Raw genomic sequence first — 21,093 nt, 5'->3', positions numbered from 1 at the left:
CAGCAGGGACACTGCTCCAGCCAGAGCCACAACTCCTCCTAGCCAGGGCAATTCCCTTGGCTGCCATTCCCTGGATGGATGTATTCCTCAGGGCAACATCAAGCTCCTCATGCTAAGCAATGGTCAGTGTAAGCCTCATCTCATCCCTGCTGCTCACAATGCTCAGTACTACCAATCTCAGCTACCAAAGATAGAAAGCAAGTTAACAACACAGCGCATTCCAAATGCACCTTAAGCAGTGCTGACGGAAATGTTGCCAGTCCCTTCCCTCTCTTACTATAACAATTCACCCTCTTGAAAGCATCTACTGAGAAGGGATGGCAGGACCTCATCGGACTGGAATAACAGCAAACATATTGTAACAGCAAAAAACTGAGCAAAGAGTTGCACTTGGTGATGAGGTAAAACTGGAGCCATTTATCTAGTGCTTGCAATGTGACTTGTATTTTGCTGGCAGGAATGAAAGGGATCCTGAACTGGAAAATAAAAGTGAATGCTCATTCTCCTTCTCTTCCCTCTAGCCAAACATTGTAGAAAATGAAGAAAAACTGTGAGGAAGGAGAATAAATTTAAAGAGACGGTACGTGTTCTTCAGAAAATGTAATATCAGTAATCATTGAGCTATTGATAAACAGAAGGCACTCCCGTGACGAAAAATTAGACAAATGCTGTACACATTTTGTCAAAAAGGATAACCTTGAGCCTGAAGATACTGAGGGAATAGGGAGAAACAGGATCATTGTGCTTGTGCCCCACATGCCTTGTACCCTCGCTGCTGCTGAAGGGTGGAAAGCAGCAGCACTGTCAAGGCTCTGGGGAAGGCACAGCTGGTGTTTGCTCCTCTTCAGCTAGTAAGGAGCAGGGAGACAGCAATGAAGTCATCCAGGGCATTCAGCAGCAAAACTCAGACAGGAAATAGCACTGGGACCGATTATATATTTATAGGGTTCCACACCCCATGGTCTAATCAGCATTTGTGGTTTAAAACTATTATAAAATCATTTGCTGGCCTATAAACATCCCATTGGTTAAGATTATTAAAAGATGACTGCCGCCAGAGAGCCAATAACATCTCTTAGTGAGCTGTGCAAGACTAAATTAAATCAAAACAAAAAAATATAGCAGAAAGGCACTCAGAAGGAAGTGAGCTGGACTCTCTTGCTTCCATAAGGATGACCTTCAGGTTCCCTAATGTATTTAGTATATCCACTGAGACACTATAGCATACTCGCCTTGTCCATTTGCAGCCCGCAACACTGCAGCATCATTCTTTTCCCATGTGCCTCGAACTACTTTGTAAACTATGGTCATCCCTGCTCTCTGTGACCAAAATTAATTATCTGATAAATAGAGTTAATACACATGGCTGCTCTGCAACAATCTGTTGGATGGGATTTGCATTTGGATGCACTGCAGCAAGATGTTTGGGTTATGTATCCAGAGGACCCGCTGCAAAGCAATCCTCCGTGCTCATTACAGCCCAAGGGGCTCTCCGATGCTCACATAGTTCCTGTGGATGGACAACCTCATCTCCAAGCAGAGAAGCAGACATTTCAGCTTTAAATGTAGATACCAGCCCCAGCGGCCAAAACATTGCCTTCCAGCATCAATATAGCTAGACAAGTCAGAAAGCGTTCAACGTGTGCATCAGCGCACAGCCACTTTCATTTGGCAACAGCCTAGAACGCAGGCAGATGCTCCATGAGCCCCAGATGCTTTGGAGAGGAGACAGAAAAGAGCTAGATAACATCCAGAAAAGGGACACGTCCCCCCCAGCTAAATTAGAACATGATGAAAAATTAACATCAATAATAGAGGCAGTAGCCCAAACTAGAATATCACAGCCGTCATGGCTTTCTTCAGCATCTCAAATTAGTGACAGGAATTAATGCTGGAAACATACTCGGGTGTGCTCTTTCCATTTCAAAAGCAAAACAAGAAGCAAAAATATCAATTGACTTAGAGTAATAGATAGTCCAGTGCTAGAGACAGACCAAATTCAGGTAGCATGACCTCTATTCTCAGTGAGAAAATCCTATCCCATAATGAATTCACTTTGAAATCACCAAAACAGACACTTTTCCCTCTCTCTCAGCCTAACTATCTCTGACTGCAATGGTCTGTGACCAGAGACATTCAGAACAAAGCATGAGTTTGAGCAGAGAAAACAAAACCCTTCTGACTTCAAGTTCATGCAGCCAGACCCAGAGTAGAAGCACCCCACCAGTTACAAGCTGAAGCCCTTCTTTAGGAAGCTGAAAACACAAAATACACCCCAGAGCAGCAAATTCAAGTAGAAAAATACAGAAAAACACATAACAAAAAGTGTGCTACTCTCTGCCCAGCTCAGTAACAGCAGCATCACTGACACCTGACAGTCGGACAGATCCTTTATCTGGGAGGAGGAAACGAGCAGTGCCCTCAATAACCAGAGGTGTCTCCTTTAGCAGATGACTGTGACAATTTAACAGTTTGTTACAGCATTTAATTGCATTTAGACAGCCAAACTGGAAGGGCAGTTCATTCCTTACTACACTGACCGGTGCTTCTTAAAGACAACTGGTAATGACTTGCTGTTTATCTGGAGGTATTTTTTGCTTCAAACAATTGGAATGAGGAAAAGCCTTTCCCAAAGCAGCTGTGTGTTTACCTGCAGACCTAAAGGAGCCAAAATATAAAGAAACATTCCTGCTTAATAGGTAAAAGAAATAACTATGTCAAAAAGCACAGGTCCCCAAACTCCACAATACCAAAGCTAGGCAGCCAACTTGGAGCATCTTTTCTGTTTATGTGATTATTGTGAATCAAGAGCTGATGGCTGAAGATTCATTTCAGTCTGCAGCCCAAGTTTGCTGTTGCCCTTCAGAAGTTCCAAAAGGAAAACTTTGGAGATGCATACAAGCATGTGAGCTCTACATTTGGAGGATGTAGGACCACGGAGATAAGAACTTGCTGTTACTGTAAAGCAAGCAGGAGCCTGACTGACATATCTGCCATGCCCAGATCCATGGGTGATGTGCCATATCCCCTGCATCTCAAACTTTACCTTTTGTCATAGATTAAAGACATTAAAGATAGTTTATTTTATATTCCCAATATTTTAAAGAAGGGAGACACAGACTTTTAGTGTCAGTTGTATGAATCAGATTGCTTCAATTACTTAGTGCAGCATAAGCCTGGATAAACACTGATTTATACAAAACACAGCTTCCAAATAGAGATTATTGGCCTATAAGACACCGACAGTATCTACTCTGCTTTGGTTACAAGGCAGTCCAGAGATCAGAGGGATGAACCATTCCAGATGTATCCTGCACCTGTGGCAGGTGCTGTTCCTTTCTGGAAGAACACACAGTTCAATCTGAAAATCACAAAGACTCAGTGACTGTTACAGATTCAAGATCCCAAGAAAACTTTGATTTTAATCAAATTCCTCAAGGTTTCTCTGAAGAAAGAGCATCATATATCTATAGCTTCAGAATTGACCCAGAGATTCCCCAAACTTGAAAGAATCAGTTTATTAATTAGTTTAAGAAAACATACAACTTGTCACTATATTTCCTATTAAGCACAAGTCGTATACTAGAAACCTTTTAGTGCTTTCCATGAAACACTGAAAATTATGCACTTCAGGGCTTTGGAAACAATGAAAGGCCACCTGCAGTTGAAGTGATTGACGTGAAATTTTACGTTATTGCTTTCTCCTCCAGCTCTACAGTAGAGGGCAAATGCCATGATGCCACCTGCATAATGCAGACACAAGTAACCTGTCACGGTGAATCAAAAGCCTCAAAGGAAGTCTTCTTCAGGGTCAAATGTGTTTGAGTACCTAATGCAGAACAGAAAAATGTAAACAGGCACTGACTGTTAGACTCCTGACAGGCTTTTCGCTCAGCTCTCTTACATCGTGGGCATCAGTGCCAGAACACAGAAGAGAACAAAGGAAAAATAGTTAAACAAGAATGAGAGCTTCAAAGGGATGATATCTTTCAGGGTCTGTTGTAAAATATATATTACTGCTGGCAGATCAATATTACCAATCTCTGTCTGCACTTCCATCCGTGGAAGAAGGAAATTTTTCTAACAGTTACCCTTACAAAAAAAGATTTCAAAGATACGGCTCTACTAACACCCAGAACATTACGATACTAAAGCCGTAATGGTCAGTTACACAACAGGTTATAGCCGGTACTCACTAAGGTTTGTCCTAAGGAAACAATGGGAGAACATCTGCGTAGGGATCATCAGCATCACAGTACTGGCTGGTTAATCAAACCGTGCTCCACAATGCCACCTTTCAGAAAGACATCCAGTCACCCTCCTCTTGCCCAAAAACTCCCATCATCTTGCACTGCATTTTGCGGTTTGTAGGGAGAAACAAACAGTCCCAATTCTTTGTGGTCACAGTTCTGAGAAATTCATTCTTAATTTGGGGCTGCTATAAAATGATATCCATAAAGCTCAAGCCTTAGACAGTGGTGTTATACACTGGAGACCAGCTGGCTGAGAAATACCTGTAAAACAGTTTTCAGATACGTTTCTGCATTGTGCTTGTGTCTGAGCATAGTGATGAGCAGCCATGTGCAACAGAACTGAGCGAGGAACTCCTTCCAACAAGGGCATGCACTGCAAGAGCAGAAAAGCAAATACAAAACATTGGAGTTCAACTGGTCCTTGATAAACACCAGGCCTTTGTCCATGACCCACATGCCTGCTGTGCCCCCTCAATTGAGAGCTCATTGGAAAACACCGGGTGTCACGCAGGATGTATTACAGGCCCTCTGTATATGATTAAATTCCTTCTCAGCTTCAGGCAAGGCTAAATTAATTTGACTTTAAACTAAGCAAATGTTAGTCTAATTTGCGCATGTGTTTCTGCTCTTCCCTGAGAGAACAGGTCCCGCTTTTTTGCGAGCAGCTGAGATTCCTTTCTAAAGCCAATAAGCATTTTGATTGATTAATCACTAAGGATTTATTGCCTAGTGAACAAATGATGTATTATCTAAAAGAAATGGAGCAAGTGGTGTCTGTAGGGATGTGTCTGACGATCAGACACTGAAGATGAGACATACATTCCTGCACAAGCATATCTATCATTTTAACTGGTATTATTTGCAGAGGAATACGCGAGGAAGGAAACAACCTGTTTCCATTTAACTTTTTTTTTTTTTAAGGGTAATCAAGCTTAGTATTTTAGCCTAAGGAGACATGTCCTTATTCACATTCGGAGTAAGCAGTGCTTAGATGTAGAAATGCTTGACAAAACAGGGTAAGAATGGCCAATACTTAATCACTTTGAACTCAAGGCACTAACTCATTGGGTTTTTGTGCTGCATTGATTACAAAGTCCCAATTACAACCCTGATGTAAAACTTCAGTTTATTGGGTATATGAGTTAGCAGCTAATTATTATGTAAGTGTTAATTACCCTTAGCCTATACAAATTTCTGAAGTCTTTGGACTCTTTTCTTTATATCCGTAGGAAAAGGAAAGAAATGTTCTGGAGAGTGAGCTCTGTTTTAGCCATAATTTCTACTTTGTCACCCATTTCAGATGAGAAACTTTTCAAAGCAGGAGTTCCGAGCCCTGTATCCTGCAGAGAGCCATCCCCTCTTCCCAGAAAGGTGAGGAGAAAGACATGGGTCCCACTGAGGTGAGGCCCCACTGCAGCAGCAATGAGCACAAGGATGTTTTGAAGCATCAAAAAGGGAAAAATAACGTGAAACAGCAAATACAGGAACAGCCAAGGAGCCAAACTGGTATCCGTGTGTGGCACGGCTCTGTGCTCTGTACTGATATTGGCTTGCTTGGAGCTAACCTGCAGATCTGCTCATAACGCTGCCTTGCACGGAATGGATACTATGCCATGCTGCTACCACATTACAAATAAGCAAAAACTGAAAAACAGCACATGGGTTTTGCACTTGTTTCAATCTGTTTGAAGCTGATGTTTGAAGTCCATTGGGGTACTACAATCTACTACTAATCCTAGCTACCCCAGATCCTAATTAACCCAGGTGATCACGTCAGGATATGCACTTCTTTTTCGATAGACCTGAGAAGAATTTATGATGAAACACCTTTTGTTATCCTTATCACACCTATTTTGCTAAAAACAAATAATTTTAATGACAAATATTATGTAATAGTCTTAACTATAAGAAAACACTTTGCAGGTATAAAACTGTAAGAAAATGAAATGTTCTCTGCAACATTAATGGGCTCTCTTGGACAAGTTATGTTTCAATGAAATATTAATTTCTGATCATTTGTCATGTGTTAATTAGCAGAATAAGCTGTAGGAAGTCTAGATTACCATGCAAATGTTAATTAGGTCATAATTTATGTTAAGCATTTCTAAGTATAGGAGCAACAGAATCTCATTTAGCAGTAGTTGAACTTTAGAAATAATTTGCATTTGCAACAGCTATTTTTCTATTTAAGTTTGACAGTTACTATGTTTTAATAAATACTAAAGAATCCGCATTTAAATAATGAAAAAGTTTGAAGCTGTCCAGTCTTTTCTTACCCTTCTGCCCAAAGACACATCCCTGCTAGAAGCCTTTGGTCAGGGATAGGGAAGCTGGGAGCAGATGGTGAGGTCACTTTCCAGTATGACAACTCACGGATGCCATAGGAGGCCTGGGGATGAACTAATGACTTTAATTTATATCAGAGCCAAAACAGACAACCCTACAAGGGCAGAGATGCTAGCTTGTCAGGGTGGTGTTGGAGGTCACCCTCCATACAGTCAAGTTGCAGAAGCAGTGACCTGAGGAGTTCATCTTTTGTTTTTCTAAGGGAAGTGGCTCCTAGAAGCACTTGAGATGGAGAAGATGACTGAGGAAGAGGAGAATCCTTTTCAACATTTCTCCCACAGCTCCATCAGGAATGAGATGAGGAGATGGAAAAAGAAAAAAAAAAATTGGGGGGAGGATACTTGTGCATTTGAGAGTCAAAAACATCCTCTCACCTCAAGCTCCTTTGCAGGTGGCTTCATATTTTGTGCTGATTACAGGAAGTGGCTTTTTATCAACTAATTAAGCAGGACTTGCATCCAGCCCAAGCCACACGTGACCATACAGACAGCTTTGGGGCTGCTGTTGCTTATTGGCCCATTACCTGCCAGTCTGAGGCAGTGGAGAAGCTGCTCTGTGTCGCTATTTTATGTGGAACAACTATTGAAATAAACAGCTGCAATGACACATTGCAGTGGGATGAAGATAAATTTATTTTTCTATTTCCACACTCCCACAACTTTTACACCTCCCCACACAAATCTGCCCAAGCTGCTTCCACTTGGTTGGTATTATCAAAGGAAGAAAAACAGCACTGGGGCTCTGAGGGAATACTAGCATTGACTCTCCCTTCCTCACTTTGAAGGTCAACATTAATTGTTATTTTAATTTGTTGAACAGCATTTCAATTGACTTTTTTCAGTTTTTGTTGTTGTTTCGTTTTTAAGAAGGAAAAAAAAATCATTAAATTAAACAAGAGTTAACAAAATTGATGCAATCCCATTTCAAACTGCAACGGCCAGATCTGTCTTCTCCACGATACTTCTAAAGCACACAGCATCAAGTTGGAAAATCATAGTTCAGCCATAATGTCAAATGAATTGGAAGCTAGAAAAATAATATCTTGGAAACAGATATTGTAGAGAAGAAATAAATTTTAGAAGTACAAAATTTAGGATCCTCACTCTGAAAAAGGCAAAGTAGGAATAAGATGGGATAGAGAGGCAGCAGTAAGAGGACCAGAAATAATCAAGGGTAATGAACAAAGATTTAAACACTTAATTTCCAGCAGGTACAAACAAAGGGGAGGGACACAGGAAAGCATAAATAGCAAACGATATGGAAAGATCAAGTAGAGATTTACTTACCATTCTGCATAGTAAAAAAAACAAAAACAAAACGAGTGAAGAGTACTAAAAGATGCCACATACCAAATGGATTTAATAATCATGTCACTTTATTACATGCCTACATGGCACACTCACCAGTATTTTACTCTAGCAAGACTACACATGGACTTTCATGCATGGTAATTGCTTAGCTCTGGGTCACTACACAAACTTGAGTTATTACTACCAAGGGGAACAGAAAGCTAGAAAGGGGGGAAAAGCAGGTCCCTGTATCCCACTGCTGCAAGGGAAATCATTTTCCCTGTGGCCACTGAATCCAACACCAGCTCACTGAGCCATAGCACCAGCAACCCTTGCAAACAAGGGATGCTTTGTGAGCATACTGCACATGTATATGGATTAGTCACCACATATATTAAAAACGTGAGTTTCTCCTTCTCAGAGAGTTGTCTTTAATAAGTATTACTGATAGTATTATGTGTACTATTGATTGCAGTAATTTAAGCCTCCCAACTCTGAGGGAATTCCCTGCTCCACGTTTTAATTAGTATTATTTTTAAACAGAACATAGTTATTAGCAACATATTTCAGCAGAGATGAGCTACAGTGTCTTGCCCTCTTTTTGGAGCATCATTTAAATCACTTTTTTATACTATAGCAGTGTTGATCTCACAGCATCTCAAGCCAAAATAGCTTTCTTTCACACTCCCTATACATTTTTCAGGGCAGAGATACAATCGATACAAGCAAAGGAGTCTGAGGAACTCAAGAGGAACAAGAATAGTTTTTGTGGAATTGATGTCGCCATGCATCCATTAGCCCCGCTCACTAATTAGGAAATTAAGTGTCTGATTGCTCCCCTCTACTGAAGGTCACCCTTAAGGCCCTAACATAGGGCTTAGATGCTAATTAAGTGCCTGCTGGCTGCTGCCAGAGCATGGGCTACAAGCTCTAGCAGACATCTTGTCCTAAGTCTGACTATTATTATAAATAAATACATATATGCATTTCTCTATAGAGAATATTTTTGAGAGCTCACAAGCCTCAGGTTTACTGCTGCAGTTTGTAAGCTGATAGCCCAGCCATACACATATACCTCATTTTAATAACACCTTCCTTCTTGCAGAGCAGCATAGTCTGGCTCACATTAACACAACAGGGCTATTCCACATTATGCATACTCATATGTATAAGTTAAAACTTAATATTGGTTAATTTAATATTACCTACACATTTTAATAGTTTTTTTTTAAATAATTATTAATCAAAGTCTGAGAACCACACAACACACGTGACTTCAAGATAATCTTTGATTAACTTTTAATTATTAGAAGTAGCATTCAAAACAAGCACAACATCTTAAAACCAGCCTACACTGAACAACAGAACACAAAATGTAGAATTGCAAAGATGATGTGATGCTGAAGCAGTACACAGTAGCCAAGGTAGGGCAGTGGGACACCAAACACACACAGCAATCAGATCTAGCTAATCTCTCCTGCTGCAACTATCTTGGCTCTGGAACCAGTACAGGCTCCAGCAAGGACATCTTTGTCTTCTTTTGCAGTGTGTGGATACGCCCAAAATAATCTTTTTATGAAAGGAATATTCAAAGGACTAAGACCCATTGAAATAAAAGCCCTTTGCAATTGATCTTTTAAACTAGTTGCCTTTTCACAGTAGGAGCCTAATAAAAATCTAAACCAGTGTCCCAGGAGGGGTCCTTATATATCAGACACAGTCTCTTGAGTTCAAGAAAAATGTCTCTTATCCAAACTACAGATATTTGCAGTTAGTTTCTAAAGAAAGTCTTCTATATGCTATCAGAGAAACTATTCTAGCATACCAAACCAATTGTTACATCTAATCCCGTATCCCAACAACAACACTGAACTGGCTTAGTACTTTAAAAGGGAACACAAAGCACTATGTGAATGAACCGCATGAAAGCCTGAACAATGAGATATACATGAAAACACATACAACACAATAAGCAGGGAATAAATCTGCTGAGGACAGACCAAAAAGTCTATTAAAATGAAAACAAGGAGTTCATGGTTGACATAATAGAGAATACAAGAACAGCAAGAAGATACAGACTAAGGAGAGCTTTTGTTTCATCTTTACAGACAGGCATCAGGACAGAATAAAAACACAAAGAATAGGTGTGTAAAGGTAGAAATAACCAGAGCACGAGACAAGAGTCAGAACTTTTGATTGAGCACATAAGCTGGAACGATCACACCTTAGGCAGCCCATGCAGCATGATGGAGAGGTGGTCTGGGTGACACAGCTGAAGAGCTAAAAGTGACACTACTGCTAGGGTCTGTTGGAGCTGTTCAGGGGATGATACCGCAAAGTGAGATTTGGCACAGTGAGTTCTGCTTCAGCCACAGAAAAATACAGTGCTCTGGATACAGTGGTCGGTGTGAAAAGCTAAAAGATATGGACATAGCAGAGATTGGAAGCAGATTTTTGTGCAGGCATGACTGAAATTCGCATTATGGACAAAATGAAGTGGTGAATACAATTATATTGTTAAAACAAGGACTGTAAACAGAAAATGCAGATGTTTTCATTAGTCATTCGAAGCCTCTAGTCTGCTGAATCCAAGATTGTGGTTGATTTGTGGTTAGAATATTGCACAATATTTCAGCCTCCTTTATTGAAGAAAACTGCTGCCTCTTCCTTCTGTTCTTGACTAGCCAGACACCTCTTTGCTGCCTGCAGACACAGTTATGTATCAGCCGCCCTCGTGGCACTGAGCAATGGTTGTCCTGATACAGATTTTCTGCCTCAGTGGAAGAGGTTAATTTTGTAGTGGTTAAGATCACGAGTCTCTATTAACCATTCACTCCTCTCTGTGACGGATCACTTAGCTCATATGAAATCTTTCATAAGAGCAACAAGTAAAACTCACTTTGTAAGAAGTTCTATGCACATTTTTATATATATACACACATATATACACACACACATACACACAATCCCAGAAAAGAGTTCTCCACTGCCCCCTAAGACTTTTGGGCAAGGCTTGTAAAAAGCCATTGAATCAGTGCAGTCTTACTTGGCACCCATGTTTGCTGATGGAGTAACACTACGATGAAAACTCAACTGAGTGCCAAGTGCCTGTTTTGGAAGGAGTTCTGTCTTCTCTACAGGAGTAGCAACTTCTTCCATCACCTTTTCCTTGCCAGTTTTGGAGTCTGAGCTCCAAAGTTTGCATCATTTAGCAGCTTTCAGAAGCACTGCCACCCTCACAGCATCAGCTGTTCTCCCCCCACACCCCATCTTGGCTCCTGGAATCATTCTCCTTCTCACACATCAGGAGAGCCTGGAACTGCTTCCCACAAGCACTGTTCATCTGGCATCACTCTAGCACATTGACCCTGCCATCCTGGTGTGTACTGTATTGTCACACTGCAGGTAAAGGCCCTGTGCCCATACTTTAGGAAGAAGAAATCCAAGTCAGCAGGTTTTAGTAATCAAAAAAAGATTAGCACAATGATATACATGACCTCTACCCATAAAAAGCAGTCAAGAGAACTTCTCTCCCTTCAGAAAATGAACAATTCATGGGAGTCTCACAAATGGTAATTAGCATCAATTTAGCCGATTGTACATTCAGATAAGTCGTACGTAAAATGGTTTCAGACATTAGGGGAAACAACCAGCTACATACACCAATTATGAAATTTTTAAAAGACCTGGAGATAAGTATTTAATTAGAAGAATGCAGGCAATGAAGGGATTCCAGCTCCAGAAGCTGATGGCTGTGCAGTGATTGCAAAGAGGATGTGGGACAGCAGGATGAGTGAGCCCTCTCCTCTGTGATGCTGGGCTTACCAGCCCCATGAGCAGAGGGGATCAGCTCAGCTTAATTGAGTTAAGCACAGTGACTAATGCTAATAAATAAATTATAAGCTATAAAATAATTAAGCTATAAAAATAAATTTTTTTATTAGGATTATTTTTGAGGTAGCAATATTTAAAACCTAACAGCATTGAAGCTGTTCAGCAGTGATTTGGAGGGAGTTGCTGAGGGTCAGGGCAGCTCTTAGCCTAAGGCATAGACTGACCAGAGCAGCCCTGTCAGGGCACTGTCCCAGACCACATGTAGCAGATCAGCACTCAGCCCCACAGCCCATGTTAGGACCTAACTCTGCCTTTTCTATGCTCTGCTTTCCTGCACCACCTTCAACCCAGAGCCCCTTCTACAACAATTCATGGATCTTTAATTTGTTCCACTCTCCATCAAAACTCTGACAGACTTTTCATTATACTTTAAAGCAGCTATTTTTAATTGTTTCCCAGTCAAATCTAATTGTGATGTGTAACTGCTGCAGCTTTGGAAAAAAAGCCCACTGTGAACTGTTACATAGATGGGAAGTGACAAAGTCAGAATGTGAGTTGCAAGGATAAGCAAGCAAATTAGTTTTGAGGAAAGCCTCCTGATATCCATGAATCTGTAATTCCCACATTTCTACAATGTGTATCTGTGCTCATGCTGAAATTTCTCTGAGCTTACCAGTCAAAGCCAGTTTTGCTTTCTCTCCAAATGGCCAAAGATCTGTCTGGGCTGCAATTATGAACCAGTGTCACGATGACATGAAAATGTAATGTTACAGTTGTAACAAAAGCAAATCTAAAGGATCTCAAGGTTTTAATATTTCAATAAGGTTAAAGCAGGAGTGTTAAATTATTTAAGTTCTGGAATAAGATATAAGCACTAGAGCAATATCGCATCCATACTCATATCTGTTCGTGTGCAGAGGTGATATCTACGTGATAAATTGCAGGAATGTGAGGTAAATTAATTTACTATGCACTTTGATCACAATACCCTCTCCTGGCCTACTAAGTCCCTTCCCAGCAAACTTGCTCTAACATCCCAAATCACTGAACATTTTCATTGCTGCCATTAAAAACAGTGCTTTATAGTCTAACTCATTTTGTCCTCACAGGTGTGGAAGTTCCCTTCCTCAAGAAAAATAATAAACATAAATTAAGCTACAGAAACACATACTGATGGAACCTTTATATCCTCCACTCCCCCACATTATATACCTGTATGAAAGACTTCAAAATGAGAACACATCTTCAGATGCTGACAGCTGGGTGAGACGCTGCACTTTCTGTGTGCGCCTTGGTGGCAGGGGAAAAATGAATCAAGAGTAGATGTATAGTTCTCCAACTATAATGATTTAATATTATTCATTTATTGGCAATACACATCTATATATAATTCCTGGAAAAGCACTAATAGTTTAATCTACAAATGTACTCACAGTTTGACATTTTCAGGCTACAGACAACGACATGAGAAAAATGCTAATTAATACATTCATCACTGCCAGAGGAAGTGTGATGAAACCAAAATGTTTGGCAAGCTTACCGTAAAGAAAACCTGCTACTACCTCAAATCCTCACTTGCTGCTGAATAGCACATCTTTGCACCGCACCAAAAAAAAAACCAACCAAAACACAGCACAGTGCAGGGCAGATGCACCAGGAGCCCTGAGCATCCTCGTGATGCTGTTGCACACAAGACTACCAGCTGGGCAACTGCACCCTCCTGGGTGTCATTGAGCAGCAGATCACCAGGGGGATTGGTTGTATAGTTTCGAGGTTCTGGATCTTACCATATGTATATTATGTGTATAGCTCCCCAAAAACCCACAAAAGAAATCTAGGTGATAGCAGTGAGCACAAAGCAGAAAGTGAGTTGGCTTATAGCTAAGGTATGGATATGTACGTGCACTAGAACACCTCAACTACTTTCCACTTACAACATAAAGTGCACTTACCCAAATATCTAATATTGATAGAAACAGCCATAGCACACTTTAGGCATTTTCTCCAATTGCACTGATATATATTTTACAAGTTCTTACAGGAACCATAACTCAAAATTTAATAAGAAAAGTATTTGTTGAGAAGTGAGAAGAAAAGCAAGGCAACTCATATTGCTCCATGCCTCATGCATTTATCCTTTACGATTTTAAGTGCTTCATTTAGAAAACACAGCCCTTGAGAGCACTGATATCTAATTTTTTTTTTTACCTTTAAACACAGCTGAGCTTAAAGGTAAAAAAATTAAAAATAAAAGAGATTGGAATAGCCCTGAATAAGGAGGCTTCGCAAGAACAAAGTCAGAGTTCTTCCCTTACAGCATCTTTCCACAAGATCCAGCTAGAGAAGGGAGAGAGACTTCAGAGAGAAGAGGGTATCCAAAACTGGGTCAGTTGTTTACTGAAAAATAGTTATGTTACAGATATCAAAGTATTCAGAGCACCAGAGCAAAATGGAAATTTCTCATCTTTTTCCTGTTACAAGATGCATATTTTTGTTCTTTTGACATTTACATGCCACAGAAAGCAACAAGAAAATAAATACACGCAGTCCAGCATAAAGACTCACACTTTCATGTCATAAATGCTAAGAAGACATGAAGAATCTACACCTCTGCATTATGGCTTACTGTCCTGAATGTGTTAAGTAGGGTTTTAGTAGGATGGTACCACTACCTTCTGCACATACAGATATTTTGTAAAACTGAATTGCAAACAAAGTATTTGCTCATTCACAGTATCCACTATCCTCTATAATTTATAGGTATCGTCCTAGGTAAATCATTGGAGGGAAAAAAAAAAAAGATGGACACATTTCAAGGGCTGTTTGTTGCTTAATCTCAATTTGTCATGATACAAGAGCGGTGTGAAAATACAAGTAAAGTCATACATAATGATAAAAAACAGCTTACAAACAATCAGACATTCTTGTTTTCTAACAAACAAATTACCTATGAAACCAATCTACATTTCCTATTTGACATTGTCTTGCCATTGATCTGGGTAGCAGCACAAAAACACATTGAGCACAACTAGTCAGTTATCGTTCCAAAGCCATACAGCTGCAGAAATGCTGCCCTAGGTACTGCTGCCCAGCCAAGGTGCTGGCTCCACTTGTGCTGAACGGGTGGGTTTTCTTCTTTGGAAATGAAAAACACAAAGTCCACAGCCCAGTGGAAGACAGATGCCAGCCCTCAGTCTGAATCAGCTTTTAGAGATATGTCCAAACCACAGCGTTAACCACGTTAGCGGTGACATTCTTGACAAAGGCACTGAGAGATCTTTTCATTTAGATTTATCAAAATTTGGATCCTGATGAAACTGGGATTATTTTTCCTTGACAAAAATCAGGAATTCCACTGAAGGTGGCACATGGTCCCTAACTAAACTACTGCAGAGGTCCTTATCTAAAATACACTTACGTCTCACACAACGCTCCACTCATTCCCCAAGAAATGTTTGTGAAATAAGTAGATACAGTTTAAATAACTGTTGTATCCAGTGATTAATATTATAGCACAGACAACATCAGTGCTGATAAATAATCATATATTCTCCTGAAAAGAAAAACAGTGGTGCTTTGCAAAGCAAAGTTGAGTTTATGTAAAAATGACAAAAGTCGATGCTATCACTTAGAGAAAGACATTTCTAATATAAAGCCTCAGCTGAAAATAAAAACTCTAGAAGCACCACCTCTTAAAATAAAGTAAGAATCCAGTTTGCATTTCTTCAAGGACACCAAATAGTGCTACAGGTGTATATTTGGTAAAGAAGGAGCACTGATCTCAGACACAAATAACTACATCACTCTGACAAGTGAAACCAGCTCATTAAATTAGCAGAGGTCTGGAGATGACAGAAGTCAGCTAAACACTGCAATGGCATCACAGACATCAACCTTCCCAAGCTGTGCCTTCACTCCCTGCTGGCTCCTGCTTCTGTTCTAACTGGAAGTGCAGAGGCCAGGAGTAGGGCCCTAAGGCACAGCTCTTGCCTCCTCCAAAAGTAGGCAGAAGAAAAAAAAAAATCAGAATAGAATCATTCAGGCTGGAAAAGACCCTTAAGGTCATCAGTCCAACAATCAGCCTCATGCAAGTCTAACTAACCACGTCCCTAAGCACCATGTCCACACATCTCCTAAATACCTGCAGGGATGGCTGTTCCACCACCACCCTTAACAGCCTGTTCTGATTCTGATGCCTGACTACACCTTTCTGTGAAGAACTTCCTCCTGACATCCAATCTAAACATCCCTTAAGTTTCCACAGTTCAGACCCTTATGTCCCAGTGCAGAAGCAGAACATGTGAAACTATGCCCACCTCACGCTGAGTTGGTATTGTAAGACAACAGCACTCCTTCTTGAGAGAAAGAAGAGCAGGAAACCAATAAAATAAGAGCATCTAGAATCAGATACAATACAAAACAATTTAAGGAAAGAAGCAGTACCTTCTGCTCTAGACTTCTCTTTTTCCATAAAAAAAGTAATTTAATCTGGCTGTTCTTTGCTTTTCTTTCAGTGTTTAGAAATCGGACAAATTATTTCAGGTTTTGTTTTCTTTTTCTTTTCCAGTTAGCAAGGAAAACAATTAAATTGCTCTAAACTAATTTCAGAACATAAATACTGTGCCAAATCAGCATTTGATATCTTGCTTTGGCTGTCACATAGAAAAAAATTCAATTATTTACACTGCTATAGTCACACAAAGGAAATATTGCTTTGCAAAATGCAGAGTTACCCTGTGTATTCCTCCTGCCTAGGAAAATAAACAATTGTCACAATAGAAATGAAAGTCTGCTACAATTCCTTATGCACACAGAAGCTCATAATCACAAGATGTTAAAAATAATTACTTTTGCATTAATGCAGCAGTACAGATGAAATCAAGTCCAAGTTTGATTTTCAAGATCTAACAGAAGCCTCTAGATACCTTCTGCAAGCCAGGTAGCAGCCAACAGCTGGAGCTTGGCTGCCACACTGTACGAGAGAAAAAAGATCCAGTGGAATCAAACCCAAAAAGATCCAGACCAACCCAACATGAGATGGGATGTGGGATTCCTGCTATGACAGTACAAAACCCTTCCAGGAAATCTAACGCTGGTCAAAAAGGCATTCAACAGCAGTCCTCACCACACCTCCAGCCTTTGTGAGTGATCTTCCAGGTAGAAATCATTCTCTTGGGGAGGACCCTTCAAGCCTCAACTCCTAGCAATCCATGTCTTTAGAAGCAACCAAGTGAGCAAAGTTCATTTGCAGCAAATAGGCTGATTCTTTTCTTTTTTTTTTTTTTTTTAATATATCTTGCCACAGGTTTTTATGCTGCTGTAGCCAGCCTGCAAGCATTTTGAGATAACAGCATGCAGTTAACAAGATTTGCAAGTCAGACGTGTTATAAAAATACACTCTAAGTTATGCAGAATCAGTGTTACACTGCCTGCAGGAGATTGGAAGCATTGCACTCTGGTAGGAAGCACAGCCATGGAGAGAGATAAACACACTTAAAACAAATCTTTTTGTCCAAAGACAAGCCCAGCCTACTCATCTCCTGAAAGAAGCAGTTAAGCAGAAAGTGGAGAGTTGCACATGGAAGCCAACAGAACACTGTCCATCTGCACGTGCTGAGCCTCTTTTTCAGCTGAGAACAGGAACACAAGGAAAAAAATCCACTGCATTTTACAACTTGTTTATCAGTTGAGCTAGAGTAAGCAAACGTGAAGGCTCTTTACACCTCACAGCTGGGGCAGTCAGATAGATTATAGCTTAACCACCATGAAAGTTTAAGCTGCTGTGAAGTTGGCTTACACTAAAGTACTTGATTTCATGAAAAAAAGAAGCAAAAAACCTCCATGATCCTCACTGAGCTCACAGCAATGCTTGCACTTGCTCACCAAGCCATGCTGAGGATGCCCAGGCTCAGTGTGCCTGCCTTGGGTACCAGCTGGGAGGACAGACTCTCTTGCAGCCACCAGACATTACCAGAAGCTCGCTTAAGGAGCAGAATAACAGTGCCTCACTACCAAAAATACATCCATGATGGAGATCTCCCAGTATCCTCATGTGATGCAATGCTAGATGTTATGGAAGTACTGCACATGGGGATCAGTCGTCTCGTGGTTGGACAAGAAGGGAAAGAAATATCTCAAACAAAAGCAGGTGCTGCTTTGGGTGTTCTCTCCACAGCAAACATTGATGCTCTGGAGATGTACATGTGCAGTCAGCATATGGATTTTCTTCCAACAATAGTACATAAGAATTTTGTTCATATACTTGGTTCTGATGTGAAACACAGATATTAAAGCCCTTCTTTAAAAGCAGGGAGGATACAGCTTACAAAAGGACCTCCAAAACTTTAATAAAAGTGCGCTACATAGTTAGTACCTAAACAGAGAAAACAATTTTGTTCTATTTAAATTTGAAAGCAGGAAAATTCATATAGAGTTGAAATGAAATTCCGAACAGACTTTGATTCATAGATTCTGCCAGGACGAAGGGATTATCCCTTCTCACCTGTTAAAGTGCACAGCCCCTCAGAAGCAGGGAGCAGCACTCTAAAGTCATAATCCTTATCAGAAGAACTGCAGCATAACTGTGATACTACTTTGTAGTTTGTTTCCATCTCTAGACTCTATAGATTCTCTTATTTCTCTGAAAGATTAGAAAACAAAACAAGAACAAGCAAATAATTCAATTTACATAAGAACTTAGTTCAAGCGGGACTTACACAACCTGAGCCTTGGAAGAAGAGCATGACTGAAAAAGAAACCACTTGATACCCTACTGCACGTACAAAGCACATCATCATGAAACACTGCAGCTCAAAGCTAATTCTAATCCAATCTAAAAAGTCAAGGAACTCTTTTACCAGGGGGAAACCATCAAATGACTCACATTGAAAACAGAAATCCCTTTCCCTTTAATTTGTGCCTATTTTTATCCCCAGCATTTGTTGATTTCCAGAGCCTGCTTCACCCAACCTGACCAACACGCTTATTTCTATCATGACCTCAGCGAGGTGTCTTGACTTTACTACAACATCAAAACAGTGGAAAAAATAGGGGATGTGAAGGATGAGGGTCTATGAGGGTCTAATACACAAGTCCACGCACAGAAGGAAAAATACAAACAAAAGCCATAAACTGCTGCAATAGTAAATTTCCTTTGTATATAGTCTGCTGTAGGAACAGGAACAAAATATGAAACTTACCCCACCGGAAAATCTGATTCACAGAAAGAGTCTTTCCTGTGGGTGAAAAAAGTTATAGATCATATTTTTCTGTGTTAGAAAATACCAAATTTTGTTAACTGTATCAATGTCAGAAAATGAAAAAGTATTTTTCACATCAAATCTTTTTTCCCCAAATAGAAATGGTTGAGACTATTTGATAAATACATATCTTGTTCTAATTGGGATGAATTCAAGCATTGTTTTATTGCTTATACCTCTCATCCAGGTGCATCAGCTCTGAAGAGTTTTACAGAACCTTTTAGGAACGCCTTAAGAGCATACATAAAAGAAACCGATTCAAATGGAGACATTTAGAAAGAGAATAAATTGAGGGGGTGGGTGGAGAATGAATGTGGTTAAAAACTTAGAGAACAGCAGCTGGTCTGGCTACACCGAGGTCCTTCCACTGAGTTACAGCCTCTCTGCCTGGTGCTCTCCTAAGGGTGATGACACCACGTGCCCATTGTTCACAGCCTGCACCCAGTCAGGGCACCTTTTCAACAACTGCATTCCCCAACACTTCCTCATACCATTGTTAGCAGAAACCTTGGTAAAGCCCACATTTAGCACTCTACAGATTCTAGAGTAGGCTTGTAATGAAGTTCAAGCAACAAATACAAGCAGGAGATGAAGATCTAATAACTTATGGAATTGAATGTGTTGACAGTTATCAATGGAACACTAGCATTAAACAACTACTTTATTCTCAGGGATAAAGGAAATGCAGAAAGTTTCCAGTCAAGACAACGAGGAAGAATAATGCCATCTCTGGAGTGCCCTACTTGGCTGCTGTGTCACGTGCTGTGACAAACAGGGATGTGCAAGGTGGAGCATCACTGACAGGGTTTCTTTGTCTGCTTCACCATGAGCCCCATACCACAGCAAGTACAGATGGGCATTAATAGGCCATAAGCATTCTGCTATTGTGTAGCCTTGGGAAAACCAGGAGGTCCCCATGGACACCTTTCCAATTAGGTAGGGAACACCAAACATCTTAAAGTTACCTCACAATTTCTGTTCATTTCCATAATATTAAAAAAAAAGAGTGTTGCCTTACACTTAGGCATTGAATCAACTCATTTAGGGACTGCTATCTGTGGTGTTTGGGCCTCATTAATTTTCTCTTCCAAAGTTGCATTCAGACACTCTCAGGCTTTTGTCTATTGCTGTCATCGAGGCATTTGCATGCATTAATCCATGACAAATGGTTTCATTTGATGCACATTGGATTTTCTTGCCTGCCAACTAGAAAGATAATAGAAATACCAAGAGAAGCTAAATTAAAACCAAAGGAGTTGCATATTTTTGGAGAAACTCAAAAAAAAGTTAAGATAAACACCACCTGGGCAGCCGAATTTGCAGAGAAAGGGTTGAAGATTCAGCCATGGAAAGCCAGTTTCTAAAATGCAGCTTTTTTCCCCAGGTCATTAAAGCCTCACAAAAATACGATATTACTACAGAAATAATTATACTACAGATGTGGAAGCTGGCTTAGATGCAATCATTCTCTGTCAAATCATGCACTGACACACTGAAACCAATTACAAACTCATTTGTAGACCTCTGTTATCTTCAACTCATCTCTTCAGTTCTCATTTTCATGCACAATGGTGCCCTTTTTGCTGACAGACCACTCAAAGTTAAAAGCATCCCATAGAAGCAGCCAGAAAGTTCTTCATGAGTTGATGACAGTCACAGTGAAGAGCTTTAGCATAGACCTACTGGGTTATAGATTTAAGCAAGATTTTAGTTAAGACCAATACTACTGGTCTCTATTGCAACAGCAGACTGAGAAAGCTGATTTAAGGAAAAAAAAGAAAAAAAAAGAGAGCAATTTCTGGCAACAGAAGTCCTCCTTTATGCTCAGTGATTCTGCATACTAATACAAGAGTGGTATCATCTGGAACACATGAGAAATTCTTTGAGTTTGCTTTGGTATTGAATCTGTCTGAAGACATAGCTGTTACTGATGATTTCTCTTCTGTATTTAGGGGAAAAAGGTGCTAAACAGTAAGTTCCCTTCATTTATTCGTGTCCTATTAAAAAATAAACATACTAATCAATGAAACTGATTTTCCAAATAAACCATTCTTGCTTGCTCCCAAACACTTAATTAAAGACAATTAACTCTCGTTTGTTTTGGCAGCCAAT

General features: G+C 40.1%; 1 protein-coding gene across 4 annotated transcripts in view; it reads right to left on the bottom strand.

The window, feature by feature from the left end:
• The window catches only part of TAFA1 (TAFA chemokine like family member 1), a 294,496-nt gene that overhangs the window by 168,132 nt on the left and 105,271 nt on the right, over positions 1–21,093 (bottom strand). For 2 of the 4 annotated variants that reach the window (XM_031555616.2, XM_010718703.4), the window contains one exon: positions 18,922–18,957. The exons of the other annotated variants lie outside the window; for them this stretch is intronic. In XM_031555616.2, the coding sequence (XP_031411476.1) occupies positions 18,922–18,957 (36 nt within the window). The remainder of the gene's footprint in view (positions 1–18,921; positions 18,958–21,093) is intronic. 4 annotated transcript variants of the gene reach the window in all.

The sequence above is a fragment of the Meleagris gallopavo genome, chromosome 14 (assembly GCF_905368555.1).
Source record: "Meleagris gallopavo chromosome 14, MGAL_WU_HG_1.1, whole genome shotgun sequence".
NCBI lineage: Eukaryota > Metazoa > Chordata > Aves > Galliformes > Phasianidae > Meleagris > Meleagris gallopavo.
This window is presented reverse-complemented; position numbering and strand designations above follow the sequence as displayed.